We start from the raw sequence: 15,218 nt of genomic DNA, 5'->3' as shown, positions 1-15,218 counted from the left end.
TTCTCAAATCGCCTTTTGGCTTGCAAATACGAATCGCCTAACAGACCTACATCACGCTTCATCGGCAGATGAACAGAGTATTCCCCCGTAGGCAACCTACTGTAGTGCTGCTTGAAGTGCTCTTCACAATGAAGCTCTTCTGCGGACATCCTTGAGATTGGCTCTACTTCCCAGAACTGACGAACCAACTCATCTAACTGGACAACTGGGGTAGACGCAGGCGTTGATCTTTGCGATGCAACAAACGATGACGACTGTGGCAGTCGATTGCAGCCTCCCGAGAACAACCATCCAAGGAGTGTTTTTTGCAGCAATGGCAATCCCGAAGCTAAATGGATTTGGTCAACGCACAGCAATTCTAATTCACGAGGACTTTATCGGGAAACCAGGAACTTTGCCAGAAACTGAAATAGAAATCACAACACTTTTTGGTTCTTTTAATTTTTAATGGTTTTCTTTATTCTTCCGTCTTCTTCCGTATGATTATTCTACCCGGTTATGTTATGTTTTAATTGTGCTACGACGCGTATGGTAGTTTGACTCGACTGCCGCCCGCGATGGCTGATTGACTGCCTCCCTCGATGGCTGGTGGACTGCCTCCGACGATGGCTGGTGGACTGCCCTTTTCTTCATGCAAGGCAGTGCCTTTTATAGATCGGCCGGCCTTCGATTTTCCCATGAATGTCCAGAATGTGGGAAGGGTTCTTACATAAATATATATTGCCGAAGTATAGTCTGCGCGTGTAGACGGGCTGATCGGTAACAGAAGGTTACCTAATCATTTGCCCTGCAGTCAATGTCCGAGTTGGAGACTGCTGACTGGCTTGCGCATGTGGGGGGTTTTGCTTGGTAGTCGAGAGTTACCTAAGCAATCGCCTCCCAATAGTGTCCAATGTCCCAGGTAAGGTGATCGGTGTGCACCAGTACCGTGGGAAAGGAATTTCGTTGGCATTATTGCGTAAGCCCCTTCTGCTGGTCTCCTGTCTTTTGGCTTGTGCTGAGTTTGCATTTTTGCTGGGTGTTGATCGCTTCACCTGGGAGTAGCGTTGGCTGCTTCATCTGCTTGTGACGAACCATGGGATCCATGGTTCGTTACACCCCCCCTTTCTTCCGGGTGGGTGATGGAGAGATTTGTGGCGTCGCTTGGCGGGTGCTGAGGTTCGCCTTTTTCCGGGTTATCCTGTCCTTTGGCTTGTGCCGAGTCTCCGGATTCGTCGCTGTTAATCTCGTCACTTTAGCGTGGCGTCGGTAACGTTATATTTTCTACTGCTGTTGTGATCGTGGCCTTTCTGCTGTTCTGGGTGCTTTGTAGTTGGTGTAGTTGGTGCTTGGTGGGTCGAATTTCCCATATGACGATGGTTTTCACGGCAGTTTTCTTTGGTAGTTATTTGTCCAGGCATTCTCTAATCTGCGGTGCTATGTCGGGTGGCCAAGGATCCATCGGTAGTTCTTGGTCGTCTTCGGTGGGTTCGGTGGCTCCGGGGTCAAAGGTTTGATTCGGGTTTTTCGGAAGGATGGGTTTGTCAAATGTGCTTGACGGATCGATGCTCCGGTGGTAATCGCTTATGTGGGCGATGATCGGGGAGGCGTTGGACGTGGGTAGAGTAGTTTTGTAGCTCTGGCGGAACACTTGGGTGGTATTGTCTCCAGACTGGTGCATGAACTGGCTGGTCTCGACGATGTCTCTTTTGTTGGACCAATGGCTTGTTTGGGCGACGGATGCTTGGGTCTGTGGGGCCAAGTCCGGCGGCCACGGCTCCGGGACTGGTTCGGGCTCATGTTCGGTTCGATCGGCGGCTTCGGAGTCAAATGGCTGGCTGGGGTCTTCGGGTAAGAGGGTTGTGTCGAAGGAGCTGTGCGTTTCGATCCTCCGTTGGTAGTCGCTTATGTGGGCGACGATGGGTGTGGTGTCGACCATGGGTACGATGTTTTGGTACGCCGGGTGTAGTACTCGTGTTATACTACAGCCAGACTGGTACGTGAACAGGTGAGTCGCGATGACGCCTCTGGTATCACAACAACGACTTGTATGGGCGACGAAGATCTCGGACATGGCTCTAGGCATGGCTCGGTGCATGACGCTAAAAATCATGTCAGTACGCGGAAGGTACTCCATTGTGTGGGCGAGGATCGGTGTGGCGTCGGCCGTGGGTACGACAGGGCTGCGGTCGGTGTATCGTGGGGCCATCGTACTGGTTTCCGGGCCCGTGTTGAGAGGCTCTGTGGATATCAGTTCAATTATGGGCCCCGACCAGGGTGGGGTCAGCGTGGCTGTTTCCCTTGTTGCTGGGCTGTTGATCTGTTGATGCCGTTGTCGGTGTCGATGTTGTTGTCTTGGTTCAGGGCTGATTGTCGTCTCTGAGGGTGTTTCTATGTTCACTTTCTCCTGGGAGGAGAGGGTACTTACATGCTCTGTTGCTGGACTTGGACCTGGGCTTCCTGTGTCGAGCGCCGGGTTCCAGTGCGTTAGTGCTTGTCTCGTGGGTGAGATTCTCGTAGTTTCTTTGGGGTATGTGTCCCCTGTGGTTGGCCTAGGACGCGGTTGCTCCGTAGTGACCGTGGGACTCGTTTTCCCGGTTGCTTGATTGTTGTTTCGTGTTGTTGGCTTCGGCTTCATGTTCGTGGGCCGGCGCTTTGCCTCTGCTGGGGCTGGGCTGGGTGTCGTGTTCTTCGTGGCGATCTGGGTCGTTTTGTTCATTGGGGTAGGTCGTGGTCGTGTGTTCGCTGAGGTTTGTATGGGTGTCATGTTGGCGTGGCTGGGTGCCGAAATTGTTGGGATAGGTTGCGGACGTATGACGGCCGCCGTTGGCTTCAGTTTCTGGTGTCGGGGTTCGTTGCCTTGTACTCTGTTGGTCGGAACGGTGTGGATATGTGGTGTGTGGCACTGATCTCGTAATTGTAGAAGTGTGGTACCACACTGGAACGTTGTTTCAATGGCGCATAGGAAGTCCATGCCGACGATAACTTGATCCAACCTGTTTGGTAGGACAAGGAGGGGTATTTGAACTTCTCTTTGATCCAGTCTGATGTGCGCCAGTAGAATCTGGGTGATCTCTCTGTCCGAGCCGTCGGCCAGGCGTATGCGGACGCATGCATCTTGTAGGTTGGTGTTGTTGTCTAGTTGTCGGGCGAGGTTTCCACTGATAAAGCTTCGGGATGCCCCTGTGTCGACGGTGGCTTCCGTTGCCTGTCCTCCTATGGTTACCATTGCCACTATCCGGTTCTCGTTCATGTGTAGCGGGGTTTTTATTCGTGGGTCGGGGCAGACGTCGTTCCCGGCTGATCCCGTGTCAGTCGAGGACGCGAGTCGTTTCCCGACGTGTTCTGGCGACAGCAATCGATGGTCCGGGTGCCGCGCTTGCTACATTCCCAGCAGAACAGGATCGAGGGATTTTGGCATTCATATGCCGCATGCCCTGCTTCACCACACCGGCGACAGGCTGCGCGTGGGTTGGCGATGGGGGTCGTAATCATGCGATGTGCTACCTCGGGCTTTGCCGTACTCACTGGGTTGGATGGCTGTCTTCTTGGTGAGTCTGCCGAGTCCCAATGGAGCTTCCGGAATGGTGTCTGATTGGAGTCGCCGCTCCTCTGATCTGTAGCCGGCCGTGCGTATCTGGGCGTGTGTCGTGGCGGTGCGAGAGTGCTCGGGATGGTCCGCTCTTGAATACTCTCAAATTCCGTGGCCAGCAGTGTTAGCTGTGACAGGTCCTGCAGTTCGTGGCGGCGCACGTACATCTGGTAGGCTGGGAGGGCGTTGTCGTAGATCCTGGTTAGCTCCTTGGTTGCGTCGTACCCAGCGTGGCGCATAAGTAGACGTATCTCGATGAGGAAATCTTTGAACAGTTCCCCAGCCACTTGCTTCCGGGCTAGGATCCGGTTTTCCAATTGTTCAAAATACCGTGGTGGCAAGAAGAACGTTAAGAATTCCTGGCGGAAATTTTCCCATGAGGAACTTTGTAGGCGGCTGGTGCGGAACCAACGACTGGCACGGTCTGTGAGAAGTTCGGCCATGGCCCGCGGCAGATGGTTTGTGTCCACCCCATACGAGAGCGCGCGTTCTTCGAGCAGTTCGATGAATGATAGAGGGTCATCTTGGCCGTCAAACTGGATTCCCCACTTCCGGATGCGTTCCGCCATTGGTGCAGCGTGGTTGTAGTGGTGCCCTTCCATGGGTCGGTCGATCGCTGGCAAGACCCTCGGTACGGGTGCTGGGTGGGTCTCTGTAGCTAGGGGCCTTGGAAACGGGGCGGCAGGAGTGCGGTATTCGGTGGCTGCGGGGACTCGTAGTCCGGTCTTAGGATCCATTTGGCGAGTGTCGGATGGTCCATGAGTAGTGGGCAGTGGTGACTTGGAACGAGAGCGTGAGGCTGGCTTGGCATAGTGCCTCTCAAACTCTCCTAGGCGGACCCAGGCTTCTTGCGCGAGTGGCCCGGCGACTAGAGCGGCAAATTTCCTTCGGCGTTCATCGACCGTTCCTTCGCTGCCGAATCCGAATTCTTCGGCGAGGACTTCTAGTTCGTCCCGACGGAGTTTGTGGATCCAGCCGGTGCTGACCCCTGGGTTGGAAAAGTGTCCCGCAGGGTATGCCTCCTCTGGTTGTTCATCGTCGTGATGTTCCATGTTGATTTCTGTTGATTTTTGGCAATGAGTCACTGTTAAACGGCACTTTTAGGATCGGCACTGCGTATACTTTCGCGTTTGTTTTCGCGCCCGGATTATGTAAGTGCGCGGACTTGTTATTGATTCAATTTTCTTTTATATGGCAGTGGGTCTTTAATCCACGAAGTCCCTGATTTCGGTTTTCTTGAAGTTTCCACGAAAAATCCTTTAAAGTCCCTGCTCGGGCGCCACTTGTAATGTCCTATTTCAGGCTGAGGTATGCATCAGCCTGTCCAGGGTCCTGAATTACAAGATATTTCTAATTCACGAGGACTTTATCGGGAAACCAGGAACTTTGCCAGAAACTGAAATAGAAATCACAACACTTTTTGGTTCTTTTAATTTTTAATGGTTTTCTTTATTCTTCCGTCTTCTTCCGTATGATTATTCTACCCGGTTATGTTATGTTTTAATTGTGCTACGACGCGTATGGTAGTTTGACTCGACTGCCGCCCGCGATGGCTGATTGACTGCCTCCCTCGATGGCTGGTGGACTGCCTCCGACGATGGCTGGTGGACTGCCCTTTTCTTCATGCAAGGCAGTGCCTTTTATAGATCGGCCGGCCTTCGATTTTCCCATGAATGTCCAGAATGTGGGAAGGGTTCTTACATAAATATATATTGCCAAAGTATAGTCTGCGCGTGTAGACGGGCTGATCGGTAACAGAAGGTTACCTAATCATTTGCCCTGCAGTCAATGTCCGAGTTGGAGACTGCTGACTGGCTTGCGCATGTGGGGGGTTTTGCTTGGTAGTCGAGAGTTACCTAAGCAATAGCCTCCCAATAGTGTCCAATGTCCCAGGTAAGGTGATCGGTGTGCACCAGTACCGTGGGAAAGGAATTTCGTTGGCATTATTGCGTAAGCCCCTTCTGCTGGTCTCCTGTCTTTTGGCGTGTGCTGAGTTTGCATTTTTGCTGGGTGTTGATCGCTTCACCTGGGAGTAGCGTTGGCTGCTTCATCTGCTGTGACGAACCATGGGATCCATGGTTCGTTACAGGCGAAGGCGTGCCTCGGATGGCGTGATGTTTATATTGTCGTCACTCATTTTTATTTAATTTTAAGTTTATTTATGTGATTATCTAGTTCACGGTAAACTCTCCACGAAACAGAGCTTACAATAGCGACAAATTCAATCCGTGTGTTCGTGGCGAAGGGTTACTAAACATATATACCTACTTTTCAAGGGTCGTTAGACTATATTAATCCGTTCCGTTTGCTCTCAAGTTTTCGACTCTTTCGCTCTCAGGAGCAATGCAAATCACTCAGATCGCTCAACGCTATGCTCTCAGGCTTTATCTACGATTAGTGAGCGAGCGTTTGATGATAAAAGCGAGCGTGCATTAGATTTAAGAGCGCAAAGAGCTTGTTGGCCGCGGCTGCTCCGAACAATCGGTAAACAAGATACCGATCTTCCGTTCCAGGCTCTTCTGGGTCTATAAGATCAAATGCTTCTGGAACTGTAGATTCAGGTTCGTTACCTGTTTCAATTGTTAGAGCCTAGTACTCAGATCCGAAAAAGAGAGCGCGAATAAAATCAGGATTGATGCATAAAAAGTTATGTAATTTTAGTTTGTGTTTTTTGTGTTTGTTGTGCTTAGGAAATGGCGCTGCTGCTAACCATGTTTGGCATCAATACAATGTTCCGTTTTGGCTGCTTTATACGCACGAATCGAACTGCAAAAAATATGCGTGTGTGTGTGTGTGCCGTCCACTGATATGAAGGAATGCTTGAGAATCTTCAAGTCCAGAGAATGCAATAGTCATCATTCTCAGAAATGAATTTTTTAAACAAAAATGTAGTCGCGTGAAGCGATATGAACCATTGCTCGTTGAAAAAGACGTTATATTACGTGAAGTTTCTTCTAGTTAAATTTGATGAAAACCTGACATTAAGTCAAGGTATGAGAAACCTGTGGATTTAGCTATACCTAGTTGATCCAAAATATCATCAATTCTACGGATTTGAAATTTATCAGACAAGAGTTTTTTGTTTATCTGACGATAGTCAACTAAAAATCGCCATTTCGTTTCTTTTGTACCCGGAAGGGCTTTCTTTGGAACAAGTAGAAGTATTGTGTTCTGATACGGATGGTTCGACTATATTGTCGGAGATTAATTATACGCGTAATCAAAAAAGAATAAAGGGGTATATTGTATTTGTGGTAAAAGTGGATGTGTGCAACGCAGAGTAGGAAACGTTTCCGACCCAATAAAGTATATAAATTCTTGATCAGCATCAATAGCCGAGTCGATATAGCCATGTCCGTCTGTCCGTCTTGATGAGCGCCTAGATTTCAGAGACTATAAGAGCTAGAGAAACCAAATTTGGTTTTCAGACTCATGTGATATCACACTGCTACAAGTGTATTTCAAAATTTCGCCCCGCCCCCTTCCGCCCCCACAAAGGACGAAAATCTGTGGCACGCACAATTTTAAAGATACGATAAAACTAAACAATCGTAGAGAATGCCCATATCTACCAGATTGCCGAATCTGAATCAGATCGGATCATAATTATAGCCAGAATGAAGAAATTAATTTTCTGTTGCTTCCCCCGTCTACTTCAGCCAGAGAGCTACTCATTCTCTTTCTCGCTCGCACACTCTGCCGCGTTCAGTGCGCGAGCAACCCCTAGCGGAGGAGATGTAGAATCTAAATGGTACATGTAGAATATACATGTTAGATGTAGAATATACATTGTAGATGTAGATAAAAAATGTAAAATGTAAATTTTTTTTTTTAATTAAAAATTCTTAATAATTATACCCGTACTCAGAAAAGAGTTAAGGGGTATATTAGATTTGTGGTAAAAGTGGATGTGTGTAACGCAGAGAAGGAAACGTTTCCGACCCCATAAAGTATATATATTCTTGATCAGCATCAATAACCGAGTCGATATAGCCATGTCTGTCTGTCCGTCTGTCTGTCTGTCCGTCTTGGTGAGCGCCTAGAACTCAGAGACTATAAGAGCTAGGGCAACCAAATTTGGTTTCCAGACTCATGTGATATCACACTGCTACAAGTGTATTTCAAAATTTCGCCCCGCCCCCTTTCGACCCATCAAAGAACGAAAATCTGTGGCAGGCACATTTTTAAAGATACGATAAAACTGAAAACGCAGAATCGTAGAGAATGACCATATACATATATCAGAATAAATTCATTTTCAGTTGCTTCCCCCGCCTCCTCCACGCTATTCATTCTCTTTATCGCTCGCACACACTCTGCCCTGTGCAATGCGCAACGCGCTACCTTTGCGGAGAATATGTAGAACCTACACTGTGTATGTATAATTTACATTTTATATGTGGAATCGACATTGTAGAGGCAGATAACAGATGTAGCAAAAAAAATGTGAAATATAAAATATTTTGAAATTCTACATAAATCATAAGCTCACTGAGTACGGGTATAAAAGTAGAGTCGCGTCCAAAGAAGCGTTTCACATGTTCCTTCTCGTTTGATATTGATTAGGTTTCAGCCCAAATATGACTCTATATTTGGAACATAATTCCGTTATGTGCGGTTTGAGCTGTGAGGGAAGTGTTTTCTTAGCTGCAATTTTTTGATTAATGCGTTGATAGTAATCTCATATTGGACTCTATAGAGGGTCGAGCCGATTATTTTGAATTTGATTACCTCTATTGCAATTGCTTCAAATGGTTCCAGCTAGCAGCCACTTAAATGGAAGCAGCCGTTCGTCCTTGATGCAAACGATATCGTTGACCTTGACAGACGGCTCCAAGGACCGCTATTTTGAGCGCTTTTGAAGCGGAGTTAAATACTCCTCGCTCCACCTTCTCCAGAACATCTGCTGAATGCGGGTGACGTGTTGCCAACGATCCAGCCGACGACGATAGGTCCGGCTCCGGAAACGTTGCAAGGGGTCGACCAATGAGAAAGTGGACCGGTGTGAGGACGCCAAGATCATCTGGATTCTCTGAAAGGGGAACAAGAGGGCGAGAATTTATTATTCCCTGTATTTGGCATACCAAGGTCCGAAGCACTTCGAAACCAAGGACGCCCGTTCCGACTGAAGTGTACAGGTGCCGCTTAGTCATTTTGACAGCAGCCTCCCAATGTCCGCCAAAGTGCGGGGATCGATGTGGGATGAAACGCCAATCGAAGCCACTGTTCAGGCAATGCGCATGAACATCGTCGATGTTCTTTTGGCTGAAGAGCAGGCGTTTTAGCTTCTCCAGCTCATTCCTTGCGCCAACGAAGTTGGTCGCATTGTCCGTCCAAATGCATCTTGAAATGCCTCTTGTGGCCGTAAAACGTTTGAGGGCGGCCAAGAACGAAGCTGTCGTCAGATCCTTTACAAGCTCCAGCCATACTGCTTTGGTGGCGAAGCAAATAAGCACCGATATGTAACACTTCTGTGGGGACTTCTTGCGTACATCGGTCTTGTAGTAGAAGGGTCCACAGTGGTCAATCCTGGTCACAGTGAATGCCAGTGACTTCTCCACTCGAACCTTTGGCAAATCTGCCATTATGTGCTTCACGAGATGAGGCCGATATTTGCTGCAGATAATGCATTTCCGCACTGCGCGAGAAACCGTCTTTATTCCGCCTATCGGCCAATACTGCAACCGAATCAAGCCGAGCAGTGACTGCGGGCCTGCATGGTGATGCTTTCGGTGAAAGTGCTCAACGACGGCAAACGTCAACGGATGATCCTTCGCTAAAATAATTGGATGGCGAGCATCATAATCAAGCGTTGAGTATTGAAGTCCACCTGTGCGAGCTAAGCCAGCAAGAAGCGCGGCACCATAGAGCTCTAATTTGTGAATGCCGATCATGTTCAGAGATGCCAGAAGAGATTTCGAACAAAGTAGATGTGTCTGAACTCCAAATCCGATCGCGTATAAATACGCGTTCAAACGCAGCGAGACTGGCATTACAAAATACATGCACTTCGAACCTGGCTCCAACTTGCAGAATGTAGCGAGGAAACTCCTGGCAGAATTGGGTCCACTCACTCTCCAACGCCTGCGGCAAGCTTTCATCCCAGTCCAACTTGCTTTTCCACATCTGCTGAAGAATTATCTTCGCCCTTGTCAACGTTGGTCCGATTAAACCAAGGGTATCGTAGCACCTTGCGATTACTGATAACCAGTCCAAGAGCTTCGTAAGTCGCTCCCGTCGTCAGACTTTAGAAGGGGTTCCTTGTCGGCCCTTGACACTTGAAGCACTTCTAAGAGCTCGAGCACCACTTCTTAAACGAAAATTACAACGACCAAGGAGTTTTGTGCTTTGATGCATGACCTCCGCACTCTTCGACGGCATCGCCTCCTGATATCATGTCATCAACTAGAAGTCCCGCAAAACGACTTTCCAGCCCAATGGATACGACGAAGACTCATCCATGGCGAGTTGTTGCATGCACGATGGCAAATGAAACAGGCTTGGTGCCATACGTGACCGTGTCCAGCTTAAAAACTTGGATGTCATCTTTGGGTGAATCACGCCACAGGATACACTGTAACAGAAAATCTGGCTCTGCCACGCGTACACATCGGTACATCTTACAAATGTCTCCAGTAATTCCAGTAGGAAATGTACGAAAACGCACTAGAGTGGCGAAGAGCTTCGCCTGAATTGTGGGCCCTAACATTAGTAGCTCCTTTAACGAGAATCCAGACGACGTCACTGCTGAGCCATCGAACACGACCCTTAACTTTGTGGACGAACTCTCCTCTTTCAATACACAATGGTGCGGCAAGAAGTATTTACACTCATGTACTTGCGAGCTAGGCACGGACGACATATGCTTGAGGTCCAAATATTCCTTAATGAATGCTGCGTTGTCCTCCTTAACCTTTGGATTTCGACTAAACTTGCGCTCAAGATTCTCAAATCGCCTTTTGGCTTGCAAATACGAATCGCCTAACAGACCTACATCACGCTTCATCGGCAGATGAACAGAGTATTCCCCCGTAGGCAACCTACTGTAGTGCTGCTTGAAGTGCTCTTCACAATGAAGCTCTTCTGCGGACATCCTTGAGATTGGCTCTACTTCCCAGAACTGACGAACCAACTCATCTAACTGGACAACTGGGGTAGACGCAGGCGTTGATCTTTGCGATGCAACAAACGATGACGACTGTGGCAGTCGATTGCAGCCTCCCGAGAACAACCATCCAAGGAGTGTTTTTTGCAGCAATGGCAATCCCGAAGCTAAATGGATTTGGTCAACGCACAGCAATTCAAAAAATAAATCTGCTTCGATGAGCAAATCAATTCGCTGTGGTATGAAAAACGATGGATCAGCAAGCTGTATATTCGACGGTACGCTCCAAGATTCAATGTTGAACGAATGGTTAGGCTGCTGGTCTGTTATCCGCGGAGCTACAACGGGCGATACGGGCGAAGGCATGTAATGAAGCAGCGTATGGTGCTTTGATTGGCAGGTACGGCAGGGATGTGATCGTCAATCAGGCATCTAATGGCCCTTATGCAAGCAGTTAATGCACAGTGACAGTCGCTTGGCCTTCTTATGCCGCGCTTTTTTTAGGATACGTACTCACGGACTTTACTGCTTTGCTAACCTGACCAGAATTCCAATGGAGGGCGTGATCAACGTTTTCCAGGGTACGATATCTTTTAAAGGCGAAGGCGTGCCTCGGATGGCGTGATGTTTATATTGTCGTCACTCATTTTAATTTAATTTTAAGTTTATTTATGTGATTATCTAGTTCACGGTAAACTCTCCACGAAACAGAGCTTACAATAGCGACAAATTCAATCCGTGTGTTCGTGGCGAAGGGTTACTAAACATATATACCTACTTTTCAAGGGTCGTTAGACTATATTAATCCGTTCCGTTTGCTCTCAAGTTTTCGACTCTTTCGCTCTCAGGAGCAATGCAAATCACTCAGATCGCTCAACGCTATGCACTCAGGCTTTATCTACGATTAGTGAGCGAGCGTTTGATGATAAAAGCGAGCATGATAAAAGCATTAGATTTAAGAGCGCAAAGAGCTTGTTGGCAGCGGCTGCTCCGAACAATCGGTATCTTGTTTATCTTCCGTTCCAGGCTCTTCTGGGTCTATAAGATCAAATGCTTCTGGAACTGTAGATTCAGGTTCGTTACCTGTTTCAATTGTTAGAGCCTAGTACTCAGATCCGAAAAAGAGAGCGCGAATAAAATCAGGATTGATATTCGTATGAAATCGATAACTTCTGAATAAGAGCAAAAAAATCAAATGAAATATTAAATTAATGAAGACAAATAGAATCTAATTAAGGCAGCTTTATGAAGGACAATTATTATTATTATTATTATTTATTATTTTTATGAACTTTTATGATTATAAAACAAATATTGTTTTCAAAACATGTTTGCTTCAGGCGTCGCCATCTGCTGCTGCTGATAGCCAGACACATTTCTTTGGCAATAAAATATTGGGGAGCCCAGGATATGCCTGGGAAAGAGTGACCCCAGCCGAAAAGTGCATTACATTGACTTTGTTTACTATAAACAAAATCAAACAGATGTCTGAAAAATGTAACCGTACGGAATGCAGCGCACACCTCTGGTCATACTACTGACCGATATAAGAATATCAGGGGTGCCACAGAAATCACTAGTGAAATGGGAAGCCGCGCAGATGATTTTCCAAAACCAAATTCGAACTAAGGCTAGGGTTGACACCTTTCAAGATTCAATTCGAATAGGGTTCGTTTTGCAGTTTTATTGATTTTATCATATCAAAACAATTGGTTTTTAACTTTTTTCCTTTTATGATATAAGATAATAGATTTTTCAAAGCGGCTTTTTATAATTTTAAAGCAAAAACACATCGTGCGAGTCAAATAAAACAATTTACTCGGCAAATCTAGCAGTTGTCTGGCAACTCTCCGTGCATGGCAGCAATCAGCTGTTCAATAAAAACAGACATCTGAATTTTACGGAAAACTTAATTGAAATGTTTTTACCGAGATTGTTGGTCATCGAAGAACTACGGAGGCAAAATATTAGAATACAAAAATTGCAGCGCAGGCTTCTCAGATGCGCATCGGACTCGTTTTCACGTTCAGACGATACGTATGTAGTTTTTGTGATTGTCTACTCAAACTGCTGCTAATTTAGTTTATTACAATTACCAGTTTGGTATAATGATCGCTATGCTTCTATTTGTGCTGCCATGGCTCTGCACTTAGCCGAACAGGGGTTTTTGTCATAAATGCAATGGCAATAATGTGTAGAAATAGCTTGTTAGTTCTTGTTAGTTTGGCATTTTGAAGCGATGCCACCTGGTAGAACTACAAATGACTACAAATGTTTTCACAATTTGCACAAAAAGTATGCACACGTTTGACGTAAAGAAAGTTTTACTGCAATGAAATATTTTTTGTAATGCTTAATTAAAGAAAAACAGAATGCTTTCAATATAATCAATATTAAATATCTTGCTCCGAATTCGACGTAAAAAATGTGGCATTACTGTATTAACTTCGAAAGTCCGAATCGCCATAGGTGACCACCTCGGTCTGCAGCGGATTGAGAGCGGAATTGAGAGCGAAATCGTCACCAATTGAACAACCTTTATGGGAAAATAAGATTCAAATCGTTTTAGGTGTGTTTTATGGGTGTATTTAATCAAATTGCTGGATAAATTGTGAGCGATTTTGATTCCGCTGAAAAATTGTTGTGTGGCACGGCGGAATGGAATTGGGGTGAGGAATTTTCAGCGGAAGTGATTTCTGTATATGAAATATTTTTGCTAGCAAACATTTTTTGGATCTGAGTACTTGGCTTTAAGTGAGACTGAGCGCGGTAAAAACTCTTAATCGTGAATATATCGACTTGAAAAATAATACAAATACTTCTTTGTATTTGTATTGTAATCTTCCTCAAGATTTCGAAAAAATGTTCAAAGAATTGCAAACTTGTAGCTCTCCTTTATTATGCTTTATATTACCCTCGATTGCCAAAATAAATAAACTAATTAAGTTAGTTCTTCGTGCTTGTCGAAATTCTCGTATTGCGCCTTAGCAACGATTTCCAGCAGCAGGTACTAAAAAAACAGAAACACAAGCAAAGGCTTGCACCAAAAAAACCTAAACACACAAGACACTATACATTTTGTGACTCAATTATTTTGCTTCCCTTTTCACCCATCCTTCTTTCGACTCCGATGCACCAACGTACGCCAGCGCCACACACGAATGCAAACAGCTACCTACCCTGTAGCGGCGGTGGTGATTGACGCTGCCGAACTACCTACTACGCTGGTCCGTACATGGGTACCCACCGAAGTAACCTTATGGTAAGTGAACGCCGAAGAACTCAAAGAGTAGAAAATAATTTTACTCTGTAGACTTTACAACCCACCGCGTACCACCCAGCGAACTAGTTCGATGGGACTTCAACGTCTCACCAGTTGACGAAAGAAACGAAAAAAACGAAACAAAATAAGAAATAAAGGAGCCAAAAATGAAGCTGCGCTGCGTTTTCGGTTTTTGACATTGCATTGCTGGAATGTTCTATTGCTATCGGCTGCACTTGTTGTGACGCGCTTGTGAGTTCCAGTGAAAAAAGTGAACATTAATCAATTCAATTATTTAAAAAAAGGTAAGGGAAAGCAACTTAAGTTAGATATGTACAGCAATCGGCATTAACGTAGACTTAGGAAGGAAACTAGCTATAAATATGCCAACAACCTAAAACTTGTGAGGGCAGAGACAGTGTCGTCCAGTGAAATAGAAAAAATTGAGGGCAGTGAAACAAAGAATGAATACGGAAATTTTGTTTTATATTTTTTTTCATTTAAATTTACATATTTTTATTTATTTACAGGGATAAGTGTGAGTACCCGAAGTACTGGGCACTAGTTTGGTGGTGGTGATATGACCCGTCCCTAACAGATTACCACTACCCACCCACTGGACAAACCCTAAGCAATGCTATTCTTCATATCTACTTTTACCCGCAATGTCCTAGGCCATGAGGACCAGCGACACCACATCGCTTATACTCTCTGCACACTGAGTCCATCCTGGGGGAACGGTGGGAATTTTTGAAAGATGTGAAATACCGATTCACATTGACACCATCCACCCTCCATGAGAAACAGCTGTTGCTCACAATTGCGTGAGGTGAAAATTTGTTTACTTTAATTAAAATGAATATAAATAACATTTCAATGGTCGTGAATGTGATTCAGCAGCAAAACATATTCTTGCACAAGCTAATCATGTTGTTGGACATGGACGATGATGATGAAGATAACTTTGACGAGGAGGAGATAGTAGAATGGATATCTGTTTTGAAAACACTGAAGCCCGGAAGGTTGTGGTCATTTGTGAGTGCTTCTAATAAATGCAACCAATGTTTAAAGTACAAACATATATGTTATGTTTTTCAGAAGCGGTTCGGTACATTTTGGGAGAAGGATGTACCCGAAAACAACGAGGCGTTTTTTAAGGAAATTTTTAGGATGGAGAGATCCTGCTTTTCTCTGTTGGTTACTCGCTTGGAAGTGCTACGGAAGAAGGACACAAACTGGCGAGCTGCAATTCCTCTGGAGAAGCGTATCGCCATATCTTT

General features: G+C 45.8%; 2 protein-coding genes across 2 annotated transcripts; both read right to left on the bottom strand.

Moving 5' to 3' along the window:
* Positions 1-8,343: 8,343 nt before the first annotated feature.
* Positions 8,344-9,156, bottom strand: LOC121404676. Its single transcript, XM_041594670.1, has 2 exons — positions 8,679-9,156; positions 8,344-8,603 (listed from the first exon to the last, which is right to left on the bottom strand). Exons 1-2 carry the CDS (start codon positions 9,154-9,156, stop codon positions 8,344-8,346), a joined length of 738 nt encoding a protein of 245 aa, XP_041450604.1.
* An 869-nt stretch (positions 9,157-10,025) lies between these two features.
* Positions 10,026-10,664, bottom strand: LOC121404675. The gene has a single exon (XM_041594669.1). It carries the CDS (start codon positions 10,662-10,664, stop codon positions 10,026-10,028), a length of 639 nt encoding a protein of 212 aa, XP_041450603.1.
* Positions 10,665-15,218: the final 4,554 nt, after the last annotated feature.

This window comes from Drosophila obscura, unplaced genomic scaffold (assembly GCF_018151105.1).
Source record: "Drosophila obscura isolate BZ-5 IFL unplaced genomic scaffold, ASM1815110v1 contig_31, whole genome shotgun sequence".
Taxonomy (NCBI): domain Eukaryota; kingdom Metazoa; phylum Arthropoda; class Insecta; order Diptera; family Drosophilidae; genus Drosophila; species Drosophila obscura.
The sequence above is the reverse complement of the archived record's forward strand: the minus strand, read 5'-3'. Positions and strand labels throughout refer to the sequence as shown.

Bases quoted from the DNA above. Each gene is read 5' to 3' on its own strand.
- LOC121404675 (XM_041594669.1), bottom strand. From the start codon at position 10,664: ATGTCCGCAGAAGAGCTTCATTGTGAAGAGCACTTCAAGCAGCACTAC.
- LOC121404676 (XM_041594670.1), bottom strand. From the start codon at position 9,156: ATGGCAGATTTGCCAAAGGTTCGAGTGGAGAAGTCACTGGCATTCACT. The intron at 8,604-8,678 runs GTTTCGAAGTGC...TTCCCCTTTCAG, and splicing joins AGTCGGAACGGGCGTCCTTG to AGAATCCAGATGATCTTGGC.